This window comes from Terrapene carolina, unplaced genomic scaffold (genome assembly GCF_002925995.2).
Source record: "Terrapene carolina triunguis isolate 2854851 unplaced genomic scaffold, T_m_triunguis-2.0 Scaffold31, whole genome shotgun sequence".
Lineage (NCBI taxonomy): Eukaryota > Metazoa > Chordata > Testudines > Emydidae > Terrapene > Terrapene triunguis.
The window spans coordinates 8783292-8804264 of NW_020664382.1; the positions used below are offsets into that span (position 1 = coordinate 8783292).

The following is a 20973-nucleotide window of genomic DNA, read 5'->3' on the forward strand; positions in this document are numbered from 1 at the left end:
CTAGTCAGGAAGACTCGATTTAATCATGGATTTCTACATAAAAGTGCCTTCTTGTTGGTTGTTATAACCTTAATACATATTCTTCACAACTCAGAGATAGATGTAGGTTTCATTTTTAGAAGGTACACACTATACGTTTTTAAAGAGATTTATTTTGAAAACTTTTCAGATTAGTTTTACAGCTATATTAGAAAATGAATGATGGTTTGGTTATTTCATTTACCAAAAGTAATTGAAGCAGATATTTATGAAGTCATTGGGAGGTGAACTATCTCCAATTCAACAGGTTAATCATTAATATTTGGAGGATTTTCTTGCCATGCTGTATTAGGAGGAGAACATCACCAGATAGACATTTAAATGGTTTTATTTAGCTAAAACAACAACGTTATGTATTCTGGATTTTTTTCTTTAACAGCAAACATATAATATTTTAACAAAACAAGCATATGAATTTTTGAATTTAGTTAAAGATTCAAGTTTTTTTTAAATCAGGTTTTTGTTAAAAATTTTTTTAACTAAAATAGTTAAATGAAATATTTAAAAAAAAAAACACACAAAAATTAAATCGACTATATCAGCCAGGTCAACATGAGAAACTTAAAATATTGGCTTCTGCAGCTAACTCAGTCATCTTCACCTTCCTGCTTTCCTAGGATGATTTCTCAATTTGGAATAAATTAGTCCAAAGGAAGAAAATATTCTTTCTACACCAGCAGAAGAAGCTACTGCTGTTAAAAGTGAGATTATCACTTCAACAGTCTCTGAATCCACGTGCTTAAGTGACTTCCACCAGTTCACTGGTGTGACTTTCTTTAAAACATCATCAGCAAATATATATCTCAGAAAGACCTCAAGACTTCTGGAATATGCTGCTCAAACAGTTTCACTTTTGTTTCTACTGCTTTTACCTCCTTTCTCCATTTATCTCCAGACTTCTTCTCCTTGTCCAGATCTATTCCACCCCCAAAAATCTTCTATTCATTGACATTTTTGAAACTTTGCACTTTTAGAGAGAGGTAAGGGATTGACTCTGTGTACACAAATTTAGAGATGGACAATAGGGTTGAGGTCTGTTATTTCTCACCGCTATACATTGTTTATTTATTTATTTATTTAAAAACATTTTTGCTATTAACAAGCATGTTATCTCTGGAGACACAAATTCACAGTTTGAGAACTGCAAAACTAAGCATCGCTGATGGTATCTTCTAGACTGAGCACTGAGTCCCATTGGGTAGATAGAAAGCTTAACCTAAATAATCTATACAGAAGCCACTGGAACCCCATAAGAGTGGGTCCCTAATCCATGAACTGTTGGAACTCATTTACCAAACTTTTCTTAAACATTACATGAATATATTGTCTCATACTATAGAATTAGAATTTATAATCCCTATTCCATGATGAGATATCTTTGAGCTATAATGTATCTTAATTAAAACTATCTTTAGATAGGTTTTTTCCTCAAAAAGCATTTTATCAAAAAAATCCGGTTTTTTTGTTTGGTTTTTTTTTTTAAATCATTGATTTTTATCCACCCTGGCAGCTGCCTCCCCTGTACGCGCTCGCCTGTCTCCTCCAGAGGTGCTCTGACTGCAGATGTTTTGGTGCGATGCCTTCATCCACTACTGCTAGTGCTTTAAATCTCCTCTTATTTCCTGTGTACTTGCATCCTAAAAGTAGTGTTTGCTTGAACTCAGAACCCTGACATTTTTTCATTGGTAACTAGATGTCCTGGATATGGTTGATGTCCTTGTGGAGGGCAGCGAAGGCCTAGATGAAGAAATTGGATTCAGTTTAAATGAAGACATGATTCTACACACCTTTCCATTCAGCGCTGTTGTCCCTGCAGCGTTAGAAGCCAGGAATAAGTTGTTGCTTCAGACTGAAAATGAAATGGGTACTTACTGTGTTTATATATGTCCCTGGGAGTGGCTAAAAAGATTCATGCTGTATATGGAAGAGGGGGAATATTTTATCATTTTCATGCAGTGGTTACTCTGGTTATTGTGTATGAAAATCAATGAGCCCTATTGTACCCTCTGCTTCTACAAGTGGCGAAAACACAGATCCAAGGGATCCTAGCTCAGAGAAGCATTAAGGGTGCAAGGTGCCTCTACCCTCTTCTGACCCCAAGGAAGATGCATTGGGTTCAGAACCTGAGCCAAGAGGGCAATATCAGGGTGATGACTGCTCTTTACAACATTAGTCCCACCACCACCGACTCTGTGGAACTCTTGTGGGAAAGCTACATTGGTCATATCCGAATTAAAGAGCCCACCTATCCTCTGATGCTGTGGAACCCACAGCAGTGGCCAAAGAAGGGAGCCCCTGTAAGCACAATTCTGCTGGGAACCAGGGCTGAGGCAAAGTGCCTCAGCATAGATAGCCCTGGCTTGAGAAGCCTCCAAGATTCTCACAGCATAAACCTTTACTCCCTGTTTCTTTTGTGAGAGAGGAATGCATGCCTTCCTCCCTTGCTCCTGAGGTAAGAACATGTACAGAAGTCACCCAAAGGAACTTCCTGGAGTTCCTGTCCTTTTATGCAGTGTAGCCATGTACGAAGCAATATTGCTCACAATAATTTGTGACCTTATGGAAAATGTAGAAAACCAAACCTCCCCCTTGCCCCCGACACACACATTTCATTTGGGGGAAGAATTCTGCAAGTTCACATTCTAAAAGCACACTGTTGATGCTTAGTGACAACTATGTTACAATAGCCGTGACTGGGAAAAGGAAGTTCTTAAGTGAAATAGAGCTGAACGGTTTTAAAGGATTGTGTTTGGTATAACAAATAGTGTGAAACTCTCCCATTGAAACCAGTTAGTTGGGACTGGAGAATTGGACCCATGGGGGAGGGAATTAACTTTTTTTTTTTTAAAGAAAACTTCCATATTAATCCTTGACTGACAACGTTCTCTTTTTGGGTGCATTGGGAGCATAAATGACAAAATGGGCTAAATTCTATTCAGACCTGAATTTAGTAAGGTTGCACTGGGTATAACTTTAGGACAGAACTTGGCAAAATGTGGTTAAATGTTAGACTTAAGATAGAAGTGCTTTTGTTTGTATACAACTTCAACGAGTTAGAAGTTTTAGGTATAAATTCTGACTGACGCTGCCATATATGTGAGAAAAGAGGTAGCCATGATGGGTATAATTGTTATGCACAGATCAAGATTCTCTCCCCATGCCCCACCCACAAAGCTGGCATTCTCCAGGTCCTGCACATGGTGAACTGTTGAGTATCCAGAATGACTAACGGGCCAAGATCTACACGTATTTATACACAGCTTCCCCTCTGATCTGCACTCCTGCATGCAGATTATGCCTGCTTCTATGTGCAGCTGTGCTTGGGCCTATGACCAGCCAGAATACAGGTATAATATAACACTGCGAAAAGCACTTAGTTTTGTGTCAGGTTGGGGGTTAAACCCAGTAGCAAGTCCGAGTGTAATCTGGCACCATTTACCTTACTAAGAACTACAGTACATAGGATTTTCACTAGCACCTCAAGAAATTAGGAGCATAAATCCATTTGACATTCAGTGGGATTTGTGCTCCTTAGGCACTTATGAAAATCCCACGCTGTAGTCTCAAAGTGATTGCTATCTAAATACTGCTCAGGTTAGGTGGGTGTGAATGGTGTTGTGGCTAGAGTTACTGTGTGTAGTTTCCCAGATTCTTACCAGTGAGAGAACCTGTCTCAAACCTGTTGTTTTCTTTTGTAGGAGGAAGTATAGTGGAGTATCTTGTTGCTGTTTTTACTGATCTCCTTCACAGTCAGAGAGATCCCCTGGCCCTCTGTCTGATGTTTCAGCTCTTCGATAAAGAACTCCAGTCACTGAATGCATCTCAGTATCCTCAGCTCTACCAGTTTAACCAATACTATAGTCTCTGGATACCACAGCAAGCTAAGGAAACCTTGGTAAGGGATGCATAAAATCATTTGATTGCTAGCTTTAGGGTTGCTAAAAGACCAGTAGATTGTAGAAGGCTTTCATTTCCACTGTGCAGTACATCTAGGCTTTTATCTTCCAAACCCGAGTTTAGGCATCCTCGTTTTCTAATGTGTTGCAGAATCTTTGCTGGATTGAAGGGTATTGGAGACTTTTAAATGAGGTGCAAATACTTTTTAGCTGGTGCAGGGTCAAACTGTTAATTGAATCCTTAATTACTTTTACATTAGCAGCAACTTCTTATCAAGTTGCAACAATGATTTATATGCAGAATCCTGTTTAGCAAGTGGCGGGAAAGTTACTTACATGCACCAGTGGCCTGAGTTTCAAAAAAAGTAAGGAAATGGTTGTAATACCTTGACAATAGCCATTTTATTATCTATCTGTGGTACTTATGTGGCCCTCACTGCAATAGTATCTGAGCACGTCACAATCTTTAATGTATTTATCCTCACAAGGCCCCTGGAAGGAAGGGCACTGTCCATTTTACAGATGGGGAGCTGAGGCACAGAGAAACTAAGGGAGTTACCAAAGGTCACAAAGGAAGTCTTTGGTGAAGCAAGGATATAAAGCCGGTCTCCAGAGTCCAAGGCTAGTGCCCTAACCATTGGGCAATCTTTCTTCCCCAGTGAGAGCATCACCGCAGCTCCTATCATGGAGTGAGCAGATCAGCCAAGACCCTGTGAAGGGAGTGCCTGCAATCCCTGTGGTGCCTGCCAGGAGTGCTAGTTTGCTGCAAGTTCAGATCCTGCTAAAAACAGTTTTTGCGTTTTGCTTTTTAAATGGATTTGTTATTTATTTGTTCTGTGTTAGTTATAACTATTGCAGGTGTCATCCTGGTGTGAATAAGTAATGTTTATAACTCTAATTTGTAATTAAGTTTAATTATTTCAGATTCCTTTCAGAGCAGGCAGTAGTAGGCACGAGTGTCCCTTTCCCAAATGGGGAGGCAGGTGGATGAGGAGCATCCCCACAAGGGCAAGGAGAAGAATGGTGGTGGGTGCTCCCCATCTCCTCCCAACAGGAGAGGCTGGTGCAGCAGTGATTGAGGTTGTTCAGGGCTAGATGGGAGCGGGTTAGGAGCACACAGGCCATCCACGATAGAAGCTGCAGCATTGCTCCCTCAGCCAGCCAGAGAGCGTATGAGGGGCACTTCGGCCAGCATTGATCTGTATGCATTGATAACAATACAGCTGTATTGCACTGTGCATTGTGATTGCAGGGCTGGGCCCTGAAGGCATGGTTCTGTGCTTGGTTACATGCCTTATTTCAATGGGAATTGCCCCAGCCTAGGTCAGAGCACAGTTTGGCCCTAAGAGATTGATATACACATTGTGTCTTTTTTTTCCCCTCTCCGCATTACTTCTGTTTTCAACAGGTGAAACAAACTGAATGCATAAGCAGGGAGCCCATCATGCCACCAGATTCTTCATTCCCCTCCTTGCTGAAGATTGCCTTTGAGAGAGGTGGCGCTGTCCTGCTGGAAGATGGTGTCCAGGCAAAGCTGAGAGAGGCAGCTTCCCAGCTCCAACTTCAGCAGCTTTTGCTAGCAGTCAAGCACGTGCTGCTGTACCTAAAAACCACGGTGGAGAACTTCAGCAGTGTAAGAAATATGTTCTCTTAATGCTGGGTTCTAAGTACACCACTCTGAAGTGGTGCAAATGTACTTTGGTTGTGTAGCCTCTCCATGTGCACAACCCCCACTGAAGTTAGGGAGCAGCTCAGGAATCCGGCCCAGATTGTAGCAATTGTATCCCTTGTTGTTGAGACTGGCTGCCTTTACAATAGGATTCTTTATGAATGTGTGTGTCATGTATACTGCAAATGAATTGCAGCTTTCTTTCCATCTCTTGTTGTCTTTATATCAAGACTAGATGCCTGTCTGGAGGATATGCTTTAGTTGTGATTAAATTCTTTGACCTGTGTTATGTTGGAAGCAGACTAGATGATTCCTTCTGCCCTTAAAATACATGAATATTGTGTTAGCCCCCCAGAGTCTTTGATCAGGATCAGGCCCTTATTGTGGGAGCCATTGTATATGGTCCCTGCCCCAAAGAGTTTACAATCTAAGAAGATATTAATTTAATCCTGTTCTTGCATAGTTTTCTTTCCAGCCTCCTCCACTTTTCTCCTCATTCTCCAGTGTGTTTACTTTCACAGTTCAGTAAAAGTTCTGGTCCTCGCCTTCTCGGTCTCTACATGGACCTGCTGAGCAGCTTGCTGTGCCGATGTGATCAGATGAAGTTGTGCAACGAGCAGAAACAAGAAGGGGCCCAAACTGAATCGGATCTCTTTATGGATTTAGAGTCTGTGGCCACAGTGGAGTCTGCAAATGACAAGGTATAAATAGGCTTGGCAGAATTCAATTTTTATTTATTTATTGTATAATTTTAACAGATAATATCAATGTTTATTTGTAAGCATTTTTTTTCAAAATTATGGAGGGGGGAGGGTCATACAAGAATTATTTAATAACAGTAGACATTGAGATTAAAACAATTAAAGCTTTATAACCCTTAACATACAAATTGTCAACATGACATGGCAAAGTACACGAAGTAAATATCGTCAAATCAGACTCTAAGAAGTTCTCAAGCAGCACTTCTTTTACTTTGCCTATCAATGGAAATATATTTTTTTGGTCGGTTTCTGTGTGCGTGGTGAAATCAACTTTTAGCAGCCATTACCGATAAAAATCTGATCCTTCCAAGCTTAGGTATAAACCCCTCGGTACACTCATAATGAATGCTGTCATATTAGTCAGCACAATTAAATTGGACTCTAGGAAGTCTTTCATCAGCTTTGGAGAACTGTTTACTGAGGCAAAACAGACAAATGGCTCTCGGGTGCAAACTATATTAACTAATTGTCATTGGTAGTTGAAATAAACGTTTAGCGTAGAGCATGGAGCTGACCTGTATTCTTACTGATACACACAATGTGATAGAGGCTGAAGAAAGAAAGGGGGCTTCAGTGAATGCTACAGTCTGATGTGGAAGGTGAGGGTTTGACTCTTTATTTGTGTTAGGGTGTTTAATTAGGATTAAAGGTGTTGCCTGTCTGATAGGGAAACATGCAATCACTTGTTGAAGGCCTGTGCAAGATCTGCACACTATGGCCTGGTCTACACTATGGGGGGGTGTCGATGTAAGATACGCAACTTCAGCTATGGGAATACCGTAGCTGAAGTCGACATATCTTATTCCGACTTACCTCCTGTCCTCACGGCGCGGGATCGATGGCCGCGGCTCCCCCGTCGACTCCGCTACCGCCGCTCGCTCCGGTGGAGTTCCGGACTCGACAGGGAGTGCGTTCGGGGATCGATATATCGCGTCTTAACGAGACGCGATATATCGATTCCCGATAAATCAATCGCTACCTGCCGATACGGCGGGTAGTCTGGATGTACCCTAAGTGGAAGCACTACTATAGCTTTCTGTAGGGTGATGGGTGGGATGCAGGTGGGTTATCGCCACATGGATAGTGGGCTTCAGACATAGTGTTCCACAGAGGGATCTTTGCTTCAGGCACAGATAGGTCAATGCAGAGGTGTGCCATTGAAGGAAGTCCGGGAGAGGGACCAATGGATCTATGAGAACATGCATCCAGTGTCCCTAAACCAGTTGCTCTCAACCAGTGGTACACAGAGGTCTTTCGGGGGTACATCAGCTCATCTAGATATTTGCCTAGATTTACAACAGGCTACATAAAAAGCATTAGCAAAGTCAGTAGACACTAAAATTTTGTTCAGACAATGACTTATTTATATGCTCTATATCCTATACACTAAAATGTAAGTACAATATTTATATCCCAATTGATTTATTTTATAATTATATGGTAAAAATGAGACAGTAAGCCATTATTCAGTAATAGTGTGCTGTGATGCTTTTGTATTTTTATGTCTGATTTTGTAAGCAAGTAGTTTTTTAGTGAGGTGAAACTTGGGGTAAGCAAGACTGATCAGACTCCTGAAAGGGGTACAGTAGTCTGGAAAGGTTGAGAGCCACTGCTCTAACCTACCATACAGGTGTGTGGCTGGGCAGCAGCCTCTATTATTCTAACCCACAGGCTAGAATAGTGGCTATGGAAAGGGCTGCATTGCAGATCTACAGCTCACTTGCGTACTGGGAGAGTGAATGCTATTTCTCCATTCTTTTAGACCCTGGCACAAAGCTTCGTTGCCCACGTTTTGTGGAGGGAGGGGTGAATTTTCCCCAGAGCGTTAGTTTTATCTGATTCCTGGATTCAAGAAGATTAGAATGTCATGTATTTAGTTGATGAAACCTGTGATACCTCCCCTGGGAACGTAGTAAAACTTACGGAAATGTACAAAGTTACATTCTGTGATAGGTTAAAGTGGTGTCTTCTCTCTCACATGATACTCTGACTTAGGACTAAGTCATTCTAATGTCTGTGTAAAATTGTGCCACAGACTTTGAAAGATTCAGTCATGCTTGTCTGAATGAACAAATGGAGAAAGCATTTGGCTTTATCCCAGAAGCAGCAGAATAGAAATTGAGATGAATAACTTGGAGATGTTGTTTAATGTTTAGAATCTTTTTTTTTTTTTTTTACCATACCATAAACATTGAGATAAACATAATTGTATGTACCTGTATTTCATTAATTCTTTTGACCAGTAATAGGCAATTTAATGTCCAAAACTACAGGTTTTTAGGTTTCAGTAAACATGCACTATAGGTAGAAGCAGATAAATGATTTTAGATTATCTTTTTTGTGCTCTCTTCATAACTGTGTACGTTGCAGATGCTAGAAGATATGCTCATGTTGATCTTCAAACATCCTACATTGGAGACCTGGTTCTTGGCTTTAGAGCAACATTCTCTTCCCCAACACAACTTAAACCCTGTCATGGTGAAGCTTTTGTCAGCTCATGTAAATAATGGCATCCTTCAGTTACTGATAGTGAGTGCTCCAATGTTGCAAAATATGAAGCACATAGACATGCTGTCTAAGTATTTTGAAGCCATCACTGAAAGTGTCTTGGAAGAGTTACGTGCTGGAAGAAAAGAAAAGAACAAGGTATCTCCCAAAAAATCCCAGCAGCTGGAGGCTCTGCAGCAGTTACATGTTTATATGGATGCGGCTCAGTTAAAAGAAGTCATGCTAACCATGCTCCAACTTCCTGAGGCAAGCCTGACCACTCAAAAATCTGAAAATTCCCCTAAAAAAGAGAAACATTTAAGCTTCTATGGGAAGACACTGGTGCAGCTCCTCACAGAAAGCTACCAAAGACAGACCAATCAAGGAGAGCTGCTGTTATCAACAGAGCACATTAAAGGGATGGGGACTCTGTTATCAACATCAAACAGTGAGGATCTGGAAAAAGTCTTCCTGCATGCTCTCTCTCGAGAGCCCCTCTTTGCCCATGCGGTTGGTGTAGATGTACACATTTACTGCCTTAACCACATGACTGAAACTTCCCTTGCCATTGTGGCTTTGCTGATCCAGCATTGTAGGACTCATCTGCTGCAGTTTGAGCTGTGGTGTCTGAATTGTGCAACTGGAAAGTACCTAAGGAAAAATATGGACATCTTTCTTCCACTCATCAACGTATATTTGCAGAGTAGAGAGCAGTATGACTTTACACGGCCATCAAAAGGTAAAACCAACAACTGATCAATATTAATGATGTAAATATTAACTGGGGATTTTTAACTATTCTCACCAGAGTGTTCAGATAAAATGACGTGTCTGTCAGGGGGTGCATTGGGAAGAGCATTTTCAGGGAATGAAAATTTCACTGGCCTAAGGTCTGGGACTTGCTACATTCTGTGCTGGACTAGCCCCCCCAAAAGGTACTGTTAGACTTGAGGATCAGTGACAGTTTAGAAGTCCATTATCTTTACTGCTAAAATCAATACTTGCTATCCACTGGAAAGCTAGGATTCTCCACTTTATTAACCAGTTACAAAAATTGCTCTTTTCTGTCTACTCTTGTCTGACTCTATGGGTGTTTATCATGTGACCATCACTGACATATCCAGGACAAGGCACTGAAGTCAAGTCATCAGGCCCCTTTCCATTGCCATCTTTTTAAAATGCAGATAACTTTCCTTCCATGTTGGTTATTAACTGATTGTTCAGAACTTAGGAAATAAAAAGTGTTATCTGCAGCGAATGCTATGAGTATTGTTGCCGGTCATGTAAATACAAATTTAAAAAGTGTTTGAAAACATGTAGAATTTGCTGAACTAGGATGGCTCCAAAGGTGTATTGATAGAAAATTACAAAGTAAGTTTTATTGGCCCATTAGCTTAGTGATACTTAGCCCTCGTGGCTCTAGAGTTGCATGTGGCTCTTTGGAGCACCGCTGTGGCTCTCACTGAATCCAAAGATTTGATTGGTGCACTTCTTGTTCTGCTTAATCTCATGAAGAGCAAGTAAAGTACTGGCAAGCAGGAGCAGGCCTCCTCCTGGCTGGACACAAGAGGCAGCACAGACATGGTATTCTAATCAGATGATCCAGAGCTCACTCCCTGTTTCTTCAAGGTGACAAGAAGGAGTCAGAGAGGAGAAACCTTTCATTGCTCTTGCCTCACAGGAATGGGTGGAAATATTGTGCTGAATGGCATAGTAGAATGCTATAAAGTAATCTCGGATTAGTGTCATGAGCAGGGTGGATGAAAATCAAGGACTTTTAAAAAGAAATTTTAAAAAATTACTTATTTTCTTTTAAATTTAAATTAAATGCATTTTTGTTTTTAAAAATAAACCTCCTTAAAATTGAATTTGAAATGTACAGCCTATGTTAAGGTCTAAACTTACTATATCATCTGTTAAAAATAATTTAAAAAAATTAAGCAGTGTATGTTTGCTGTCAAAGTTTTAAAGAAAATCAAACCACTGAACTCGTAGAAGCCATTGGCTGAGCACCTGGAACCAGCAATGTTGAAGAGCTAAACCAGCTTTTGACAGCAGTAGCCTTCGCTGCAGGTGCAGAGAGAATATTTTCTTCATTTCGTTCATCTAGTTCAGTTCAATGACTAGTTCATTCAAAGTTAAAAAATGGATTGGGGGTTGAAAAATCAGGAAAGCTTGTTCTCCTCTTCCAATTTATGAATAAAAACTGTGTGTGAGAGGATGAGGTCTACTAGTTCTAAAATCTTAAACAATATGGCAACCAGAAGCAGTCTCTTCAATTCCCAAACTATGGATAATATTAAACTATTCCTTTGTTTAATAAACCAGTTAGTTTTAAATGCAAACCTTGTTTTGATAAACTTAACTTTTTCTCAATATATCCAGCACAGTTAGGGTAATTTTATTTAATGGTAAAATAAAAATGAAAACTCTGTTTTTGGCATTTATAAAATTCCAGCTTTGTTTCCTGAACAGAACTTGACAAAAATTGCAAGTAAAAAATTAATCATCTAGTACATATGAAATTCATCATTCACCAGGTTCTAATATAATACATTGTAAAAATTAATGATATGAATAAATGTATGTTAAGCTATATAGTTGCTTAAATAAATGTGTATACATATAGTGTATTGCCCTGGTTAGCAAAAAGTAATACAAAATTTATTGTAAAAACTAATTTTAGTTGCAAATCAGCATGTATTAATGGTTACTAACTAATGAGAATCAACTTTTCTTTGGACAAATAACTAAAAAGTACACATGCAAAACACACTTAAAATGATTTAAATCAAGGTTTCCTGGTTGCTGATTTAAATAATTATTAAAATAATTTATTTAAATCACTTTGAATAAATCAGTCCACCCTAGCCATGAGGTTTCATTGTCATTTTTGCATTGTGGTGTTGCTTTAGTATGTGAGAAATGTGTTTCATGACAAGGCAGTGCAGTGACATTGATCACTCTGGTCGTTTTGTGGCTTTCTGCTGTTCTTTTTGATGGCAAAGTGGCCCTGCCCCTCTTTGTGCTCTCATCGCCTGGCAGAGTTAACCTCATAACTCTCCATCATATAGTAGCAGTAATTTCCCAAAGGCAACCTAATAAGTTAAATGAAAGCATAACACAAAAATTAATAAGTAGGCTGATGAGTACCATCAATGAGCAGGAATCCCAGCAACAGTTGAGTCATTTGCCTATATCCCGAATGCCGTAACATGACCCATAACACTCAATATGCTGTAACTCAGGGGTTCTCACATTCATTGCACTGCGAACCCCTTCTGACACAAGAATTACTACACAACCTCAGGAGTGGGGACTGAAGCATGAGCCCCACTGCACCGGGTGGCGGGTGGGGGCAAAGCCCGAGTCCCATCACCCCATGCTCGCGGGGGCAAAGCAGAAGCCCAAAGGCCCCCCGTCAGGGGCTGACACCTGTAACCTGAGCCCCGCCACCCAGGGCTGAGACGCCCTTGGGCTTCAGCCCCGGGTGGTGGGGTTCAGGCTTCGGTCCTGGGCCCCAACAAGTCTAACGGCAGCCCTGGAGACCCCATTAAAATGGGGTCACGACCCACTTTGGGATGCCAACCCACAGTTTGAGAACCGCTGCTCTAGCTCAACCAGAACATGGACTTCATGCAGGAGCTTTTTAGTGACATTCTGTGGCCTGTGTTTATGCAGGACATTGAACTGGGTGATCACAGTGATCTCTTCTGGACTTAAAATTTATGAATCAGTCTGTCTGCACCATCAATGGAACAGCTGATAATGAAAATCAGAGACATTTTATGATTATTCTTTAGACTATTATTGCAGTAGTGCTTAAAGGGCCACAACCAGGTGGGGCCAAATTGACTCAAATAGAACACTGCTAGCTGCAGTTGCCCCGGGCTCTTCTTGAGCCCTGTACAGCTGGTCAAAGCATAACACTTCTTAAAATCTGTCTAGATAATTATCGGTTCGGTTTAGAATAAACCGTATCTATCTAGTGGTTGGGTGTGAAAAAATTATTTCCAACTGCAAAGAGAATATTTTATCTGGTGAATGGAATGTTGTAAACTATCCATTTCAACAGAATTTTATCTGTTATGTTAAAAAAAAAAAAAAAGTTCTAGCCCTGTAGGTGGAAAAATAAATTTCCAAGTATAAATCAATACAGTGATGCCTTCCTGAACCTCACACAGCTCCAGTAGCTCTGCTGCTGCTCCAAGTTTTCCCAATCAACAGCAGAATTAAACTGACAAAAATCTGGTCAGTTTCACCGTGGCATTTCAGAAAATTAGGTGCTGCAATTAAACTAACCAGGATCGTGCCTGTTTCATTCTTCTACTGATAAGGAAGGTTACAGGCAACAGCAGAGGCAGACACGCTGTATCTGTTGATGGGGAAGGACACCCGTGTCTGGAAGCGGTATAAAATAGTGGAGAATCCTCAGCAGCAGCCAACCGAGTCTGGGAGGGGTAGAGTAGCAGACCCAGCTTACAGGAGGTTCAAGAGAGGTGTTGCTTGGTGAAGGGCCAGAAGAGGAAGAGAAATCTTTCTCCATTCCATTACTCAGCGAATGGTGGTAGCTTCAGATTTATCAGACACTTACTATCTGAGAGCTGAAATGAAAGAAGAAGCCTCTGATCAGAGTCCAGTGTCAGCACTTTGGTAAGAATCTGAGCAGTTACCACTACCTTTGTCTAGGAGATCAGAGCTGGGCTTCTCATCAGGATGTTGCCCCTGTGCCTTGGAGGTCTGTGATATTTGCCTGTAACTACTCATTTTAATCCTCTGATTAGTAGGTGTTTGAAAGAGATACCAGACACTTTACAGAACATTTGTCTTTCAAACACTTCATAGATCTGTTACAGTCCCACACGGTGTGTGCTTTCTCACAATAGGCCCACAGTCTGTGTTCTATCATTCTGTTGAACACATGAAGCAGTTTGAGTTGAGAGCACTGCCAGAGAGCTTACAATGACATCACTGTGTCTCTTTGCACTCTTTCTTCCTACAGTCTCCTCAGCTGTTGTACCTGTCTTGAGAGTAGCTTTGTGGAAAGAACTGTCCAGAAAAATTCTAGATACAGAACCATCGCAAGAACTCACAGCCGTGAAGTTGCAAGTGTTTTCCAAGCTGGTACAGTCTTCAGAAATTGAAGCGCTAACTAATCTAATTGACCAGTTACCTGGAACTCTTGAGAGAGCAGAAAATTATGAGAGGTAGGCAAGTCCTATTTCCAGATTTTGCATTTTAAGTAATGTAATGCGTGGAATTGTCATTTTGTTGCATAAAACATTGTTATCCCTGCTTCAAAGAACCTACTGTCTAAGTGTGATAGTATTTTTAAGCTGGGGTGTCCTTTAATGTATGTATATCATGTAAAAATATTTTTAAAAATCTCAGAAGTCCCCCAAAACTTTAAATACAACATTCCTCGTTCATGAAGCTGTACCGTGGTTCAGTGAAATTAAATGTGTGTGGGGGGGAATATCAGGAATTCAAAGCCTGATGTTTTCTCCATTTAATTTCATTGGTGTGCTTCAGAAATAACTGTTTATAGTACAGCAGAATAAGGCTACAACAGCCTCACATATCTTGCTGGGAAAGGGAGCCACAGCACAGATACCCATATTAAGTTTTATTTAAACTTTGTGGAACTTTTGAGCCATTTTTAAAGTTAACATTCAATAGCATAATAAACAGAGAGACAAAAAATATTGTATGGACTTGTGCGTTAAGGTCTGGAAGTACTTAGCTGGGACCAGTAAAAATACTTTTCTGACCAGTACACTTTCACAAGCTCTGTTCTTGGGCAAGTGATCGAAACATTTTCTATCCCTGCTTAAGCTGATGGTGGCTGGGTTTATAACAGATGTGACAGTACTCATCTCTGGGGCAACATGAGGAAAGGACTGGCCATGTAAATTCCTGGGTGACTAACTTATTACATGATTATCATGAGCTTTAGAAGATAGTGATTCTTTGGTCATCTGGGGCTTAGGTGTCCCTATGCATAAAATCAAATGATTAAAAATGTGTGGAGAAAATCACGGTAAAATTAACACAAACAAAAACATTCTACTAACATTTGAATTTTCTGCAGTTGGATTGTGGCAGATTCCATATCGAGAGCGCTGGAGAACTCTGCTGAGGAGTTGCACTCCTGGAAGAAAAGCCTCTTGGCAGCCTGTATAAAGTGGTTAATCACCACATATAACATCAGTAAAGACCAAGAAAACAACCAAGGAACAGAGAGTTCCATGCTGTTGAGACTAGAAGAGTTATTGGTGAGACTCCTTTCCATTTGCTTTAATCTAAACCTTGATTGTATGGACTTTTCTTTATTGTGCTTTTCTATTTCTATATTATGTAAATGAAGTTGTTGCGCTCGTCTTGGTTTCTTTGGTATTTTGTGTGCAGCTTGTACAGTATGTAACTGGCCTTGCAAGATCCTAATGCAAAACAATTTTGGGTCCTGTTGGGAGAGGTGCTGGACACTTACAATTACCATTGAAGTTAGTGGGATTTTGAGATGCTCAGTTCCTTTCAAGATCAGTCCCTGACAGTATTTTTAAAAAAAAAAAGAGAGAGAGAAAGAAAATGCTGTAAAAGTAGAAATGTTCTTACAAAGTACATGAATCTGCTCCCAGTGAAGTCAACGACAATCATCCAGTTGACTTCGGTGGCAGCAAGGTCAGTGCCATAAGTTCCTAATCATGTATACCTTATGCATCTCAAATTTTCTTTAGGTGTGTAAGGAATACTAGATCAGGTCCTAAGTAAAAGCAAAAGATACTTTTACAGATGCTGGGCTAACTGCCCCTCTTGGTTTCTTTGTGTGCACTCCCTCTCAGGCATCACCTGTCTCTTGGGGTGTAAATAACAATTCTCCCACTCTGAGAGGGCCCTGGTACTAACGGTGATTACCTCAGCAGGTCTGACTTGTGGTCAGCACCTGCAGCGCACTTCTGTCTAGGAGCTATGACCCATGCTACCCTTTGACTGGACAGCTTTATAAAGCAAAGTATTGTTTATTTAGAACTGAAACATTTCAGAGAAAAAGATCTTAAAACAAGAAGTAAACCACATGTATATCTAGCTTACCAGGTGTCTATCCAACTTCCACTTGGGATCCTGGTAGGCCTAAGCTTCCTAGAGACACCCCCAGAGTTCTCGGGTCAAATAGCATAATTTGCTCTCTTAGCCCCCAAACCAGTTCTTCTCTCTACTTCAGGGACAGAGTCTTGAAATCCTGTTCCATTTTTGTCCTCCTCCCCTTTGCAGGCGCCATGTCACTTTTTTTAACTGTTAGCTACCAGCATTGGCAAAACAAGACTTGTAACTTAGTTGGAGGTAGGATGTAGCTTCCGTGAAACTAATGGCTTTCCCCATTGTCTTTCAAGTGTGTGCTGGAATGTTCTTATCCAGGAGCTATTGTCTTCTTCCTAGAGACAGCTCCCATTGACTTAAAGCAATACAGGCATATAATAAACATTCCACTAACCCAGCATAGTTCTATACTGTATCTGTATGACTGTCACACATGGCATTCATAAAATTATTACATACCCGCTCCATGAACACTGTAGATCCCACCTAAAGATTTCCACAACTGATCTACAGATAAACTCAGATGTAATGTTCTGTTATCTAAATCGACTAAAGATCCCTCCTCCCCCTGCAAAATGAAGCGTTATTTCATATCAGTAGTAAATGTGGGTGCTGCATTATAGTGGTGGGCTTCTGTTCTAAGGAAGTCAGAATTGCTGCTGTCTCATGTTAGCCAATGTGATTTGGATTATGCTTCTGTTTGTAGGGCCCAGTTATATTGTAAGTATTGTAACGTCTCACCTATTCCTTCTTGCTGAGCTGTAAAAAATTAAGGGCCCAATTCTAAGAGGTGATGAACACCCTTGAATCCCACCCATCAGCGGGAAAGGAGAGCACCTGGCACCTCACAGCATCAACCCTTTATTCGTTTGGGTCCCAGGGAGAAGGAATAGGTGAGAGGAGGTTCTGATACTTGCAATGTAATTAGGCATGGAAACATATCACTTAAAACAAAAGGTGTGATTAGTATTTGAAGTGCTGCGGTATGAAAATTCCTTTGCAGCTGAAGATGGAATACCCTGTAGTCTTCCCCCTCCACCCCTGACACTGAGTTTCTTTCTGGGAGACGTTGGCTGCAGATGCCATGTTGTCCCAACTTCATATCTGTAATTTTGCTCTAAAAATGTTTTGCTTTTTTACATTATTGCATTTCTCACGGAAATAGGCCTGGGCCTGATAAAGTGTTTTTGAAATTTTGTGTTTATCTAAAATAACAGCGTAGGCTATGTCTACACTAGCACTTTTGTCTGTAAAACTTTTGTTGGTCAACGGTGTGAAAAAAACACACCCCTGACCAACAAAAGTTTCACCAACAAAAGTGCTGGTGTGTATAGCACTATGTTGGCAGGAAACGCTCTCCTGCTGACCTAGCTACCGCCACTCGTTAGGGGTGGTTTAATTATGCTGGCAGTAGAGCTCTCTCCCACCGGCATAGAGCGGCTACACAGGAGACCTTACAGTGGCACAGCTGTGCCGCTGTAAGATCTGTAGAGTAGACATAGCCTTAGACCATTGCTTGAGAAACATGGGAAGACCAGCGAGTACCAAGTAGTAAAAAAGGGATTAAGGCTTGACATGAGCAGAACAGTTGTATTTTGCTTTTGGTACTTTTTAAACCCTTGAAACAGGTTGGACTCTGCTATCATGGCTCCAAAGTGTTCAACAGAAAATGGGGGTCTTGATGTTCTATGGAAACTTTGCTCTGCTTCATATTGAATGTTACATATCACTCCTTGTTATTTACTACCCCCACAGCATTTTGTTAATGAAGTGGTTCCGGCTGACTGGCACAGTCTTGTGAAGATGGGACTTAAGTAAGTAATTTTGTATTGCTGTTGAGATGAAGCAAAGATGGGATAGGCACTCTGTAATGTTCACTGGGCCATATCCTATCAGTTAGGGCCCAGTCCTACAGTGTACTAAGCACATCCTAAAAGGTACTAAGTGCCCTCAACTTCTACAGAAATCAATGGGACTTGAGGATGCCAGTCACTTTTTAGGATTAGCCCCATAGATAGGCACAATCTCCATTCACTTCAGTACAACTCCATTGACTTCATGTACAACTGAGGCCAGACTTGGCCTTCAGTTAGTGTAGTGTAGCAAATTACTGGAACTGCTCCTACTTTCTTACTACTAGTGTAACCCGTGATTTTTAATTAAAGATATTCCCAGTTTACTCTGGTATGAAGTCAGGATCAGGCACTTTTCCTTTACCAATGAAAAAGAGAGATGAGAAGAAATAAATATTTGGGGGGAGGCTTAGCTTATGTGGAGATAGTAATCCCTCAGCCCCACATTTCTATCAAATGAAGGTTTTAATACAAAATTTGTGAAATGCTAACCTTTAATAAAGCCTGTACAGCTGATTGCTGTTCTGACTATGAATAGGCCTTTCTTCTGAAGTTTAAGATGTGGTTAGTTCACAAACTGAATGAAAAACTGGGCTATGTTTTTTTAATTTGCTTTCTATACTATGTTTCACTATTTTGAATAGCAAATTTGCCTTTGCTTGAAATCTGAGTTTCCTTTGATCGTTGTTTTTGAAGGTATCGCTACAGAGATCATGGATTTCTGAAAACTCTTAATGCTGCTGTGCAATTGTTGTACACAAAAGAGAGCTCTCTTAGTCAGAGATTAGTCAAGCTCTCCATGCTTTACATGATGATCACGCAGCACTCTTCATTTTTGTCAGCCATGCTGAGGTCAAGAGAAGAAGATAACACGAAGATTCAGACAAGAGGTATCTCTCTCTTTTCTTCTGCTATATATAGTAATAGTGTCTTGTCAGTTTTGTTTTCCATCCATCCAGTTACCTACCCATCTACATACTTACCAAGCTATTAAAATAACTCCCAAATTGTTATTAGCATTTCATTTCAAAGCCTGCCTTCTCTTTTCTACTTGAATTTAAAGGTTGTATTTTTCCTCACGAATGCCAGTTTTAAACATTAATATCTTTTAGAACCATTCTTCGGTGTTATTTCTTACTGCTGAAGACTTGGGGTGAAATCCTGGCTTCACTGGAGTCATTGGAAGTTTGCCATTGATTTCAGTAGGGCCAGAATTTTGTCCTGGATGAAGATTAGATCAAGAAGGTAGAAATATTATTTGGCTAAGTATTTATTTAAAAATGTGCTTACATAAGAGACATTAATTTTAAAATAGGTATCTGTGTTGATATAGAGCAGTGGTTCCCAAAGTTTAACACCCCGCAAACCCCTTTCACTAAAATGTCAAGTCTTGTGAACCCCCTCCTAAAAATGAATATTTACAGGGATTTTTTCCCTTATCTCAGCATAAATTATAAAAGCAGTGATCTTGGAAATATAAAATTTGTTTTTATGACATGCTTATTACACACTATATATTAATTATTATTTATCATTACAGTATTTTTATTACATTATGAAAATGGCAACACTCTTCCAAGATCTCACTTTTGTAGCTTGTATCAATTTTGATTAAGCTTATTATAAGACAAGGCTCCTATCAGTGATGCCAGTAGAAAAAAGGGGTGCGGGGGCAAAGCCCCCGTGCACCCTGGGGCCTGGGGGGGGCACCTCTAGAAAAGTGGGGGGGCCCGCGGGGGCCGCCGGAAAAAAAGGGGAGGGACCCATGGGGGGGCAGGGTGCACGCTGACGTGGGGCCGGCACGTGACTCTCATTTGCGACACACCCCCCTCTCGCTCCCCCCCCGTACTGGTGCCTCTGGCTCCTATGTTTCGTCAAGGAGTATCAGATGTGAATCAGCATGTAGGTATTTAAGAAGCCAACTCAAAGAGTTCCTCCTACACAAGCATTCAGGTCTTGGGCAGTCCAGGCAAACAATGCACTTTACAACAAATCTTAAACTTTTTCTTCTTAATAATTTAAATACAACACTAGTAGCCTATTTATTTTTAAAAACAGCCAAAAATATCCACCTCCCTTTCTATTTGTATAAGGAGTCTTGCAGTTTAAATCTCCTCAGTGTGATAGATATGCTTGCTTTGATCTGCTTAGCTCTTGGAAGTCCCCAAGTCTCCGGGCTGCTGGGGTCCCTATGGACAGTTCTGTCCACCATTAGGGAATTTTTTTCCGAGAATCCCCTGTAATGTTTCATGAACCCCCAGAGGTTCACGAACCCCAGTTTGGGAACCACTGACATAGAGGATTTAATATTGCTCTTTGCTAGTTGTATGTCAAATTTTAATTTCTTAGCTTGTGTATTTGATAGAACAATCCTCCTATGAGGAATCTAGTTCAGTCCTAACCTGAAAGGTCTAATGATAGAGTATTGGGCTGGGAGTCAGGAGACCTGGGTTCTGTTCTTGGCATTGCAACTGAGTTGCTCTATGACCTTGGGCAAATCACTTACCTGCTCTGCACTTCAGTTTCTCCAGCTTAAAATGGGGATAATATTTAGCTGCCCTTTATAAAGCACTTTGAGATAAATTGATAAAAATTGCTATATATGAGATGATGATAAAATTCTAAGTGGAACAGTTTGATGACAAATTTGTACTGCCAACACCGATAGTCATGAGCAAAATCTAGGCAAACTTTAAGGCTTTTAAATGCCTGACAAGATGAGAAAGCTCCAGTGACGCAGTAGAAGGAAGGGATTGCTTATATTTTTCATGAAAGTATATCCGTTATTTCATGCATTTGTCAGTTGGACCATATTTCCATAGGACAAGGAGACAGGCTCTTTCAAAGAAGCTAGCCTCAGTAATTCAGAAGTTTACTGTCATGAGTTCATTCATCTTTACCTCTATCTTTTTCTAACTCTAATGAAGAGGTTGTCACTGTTTTGCTTTGATTTATGATGTGGCATGGCAGGTAGGGAAGAAAGGATGGGCTTTTGGCTCAGGCAGTGGAGTGCAACTCAAAACGTGGGTTCAATTCCCAGCTTTGCCACAGACTTCCTGTTTGTCCTGGGGCAAGTTTGTCTATAATTTATTTGGGCATTAGCTCCCCATCTGTAAAACGGGGATGGTAACACTTCTGTATGTCACAGGATAAATTCACTAACATTTGTT

The 20973-nt window shown here is 40.6% G+C and overlaps 1 protein-coding gene across 1 annotated transcript in view; it reads left to right on the top strand.

Annotated features, from left to right (window-relative positions):
* The window catches only part of LOC112116858 (nucleolar pre-ribosomal-associated protein 1-like), a 76542-nt gene that overhangs the window by 31571 nt on the left and 23998 nt on the right, over window positions 1–20973 (top strand). The window contains exons 18-26 of the mRNA XM_026652225.1: window positions 1733–1903; window positions 3738–3934; window positions 5344–5568; window positions 6126–6305; window positions 8736–9591; window positions 13855–14059; window positions 14944–15127; window positions 17706–17764; window positions 18500–18693. Of these exons, the coding sequence (XP_026508010.1) occupies window positions 1733–1903; window positions 3738–3934; window positions 5344–5568; window positions 6126–6305; window positions 8736–9591; window positions 13855–14059; window positions 14944–15127; window positions 17706–17764; window positions 18500–18693 (2271 nt within the window). The remainder of the gene's footprint in view (window positions 1–1732; window positions 1904–3737; window positions 3935–5343; window positions 5569–6125; window positions 6306–8735; window positions 9592–13854; window positions 14060–14943; window positions 15128–17705; window positions 17765–18499; window positions 18694–20973) is intronic.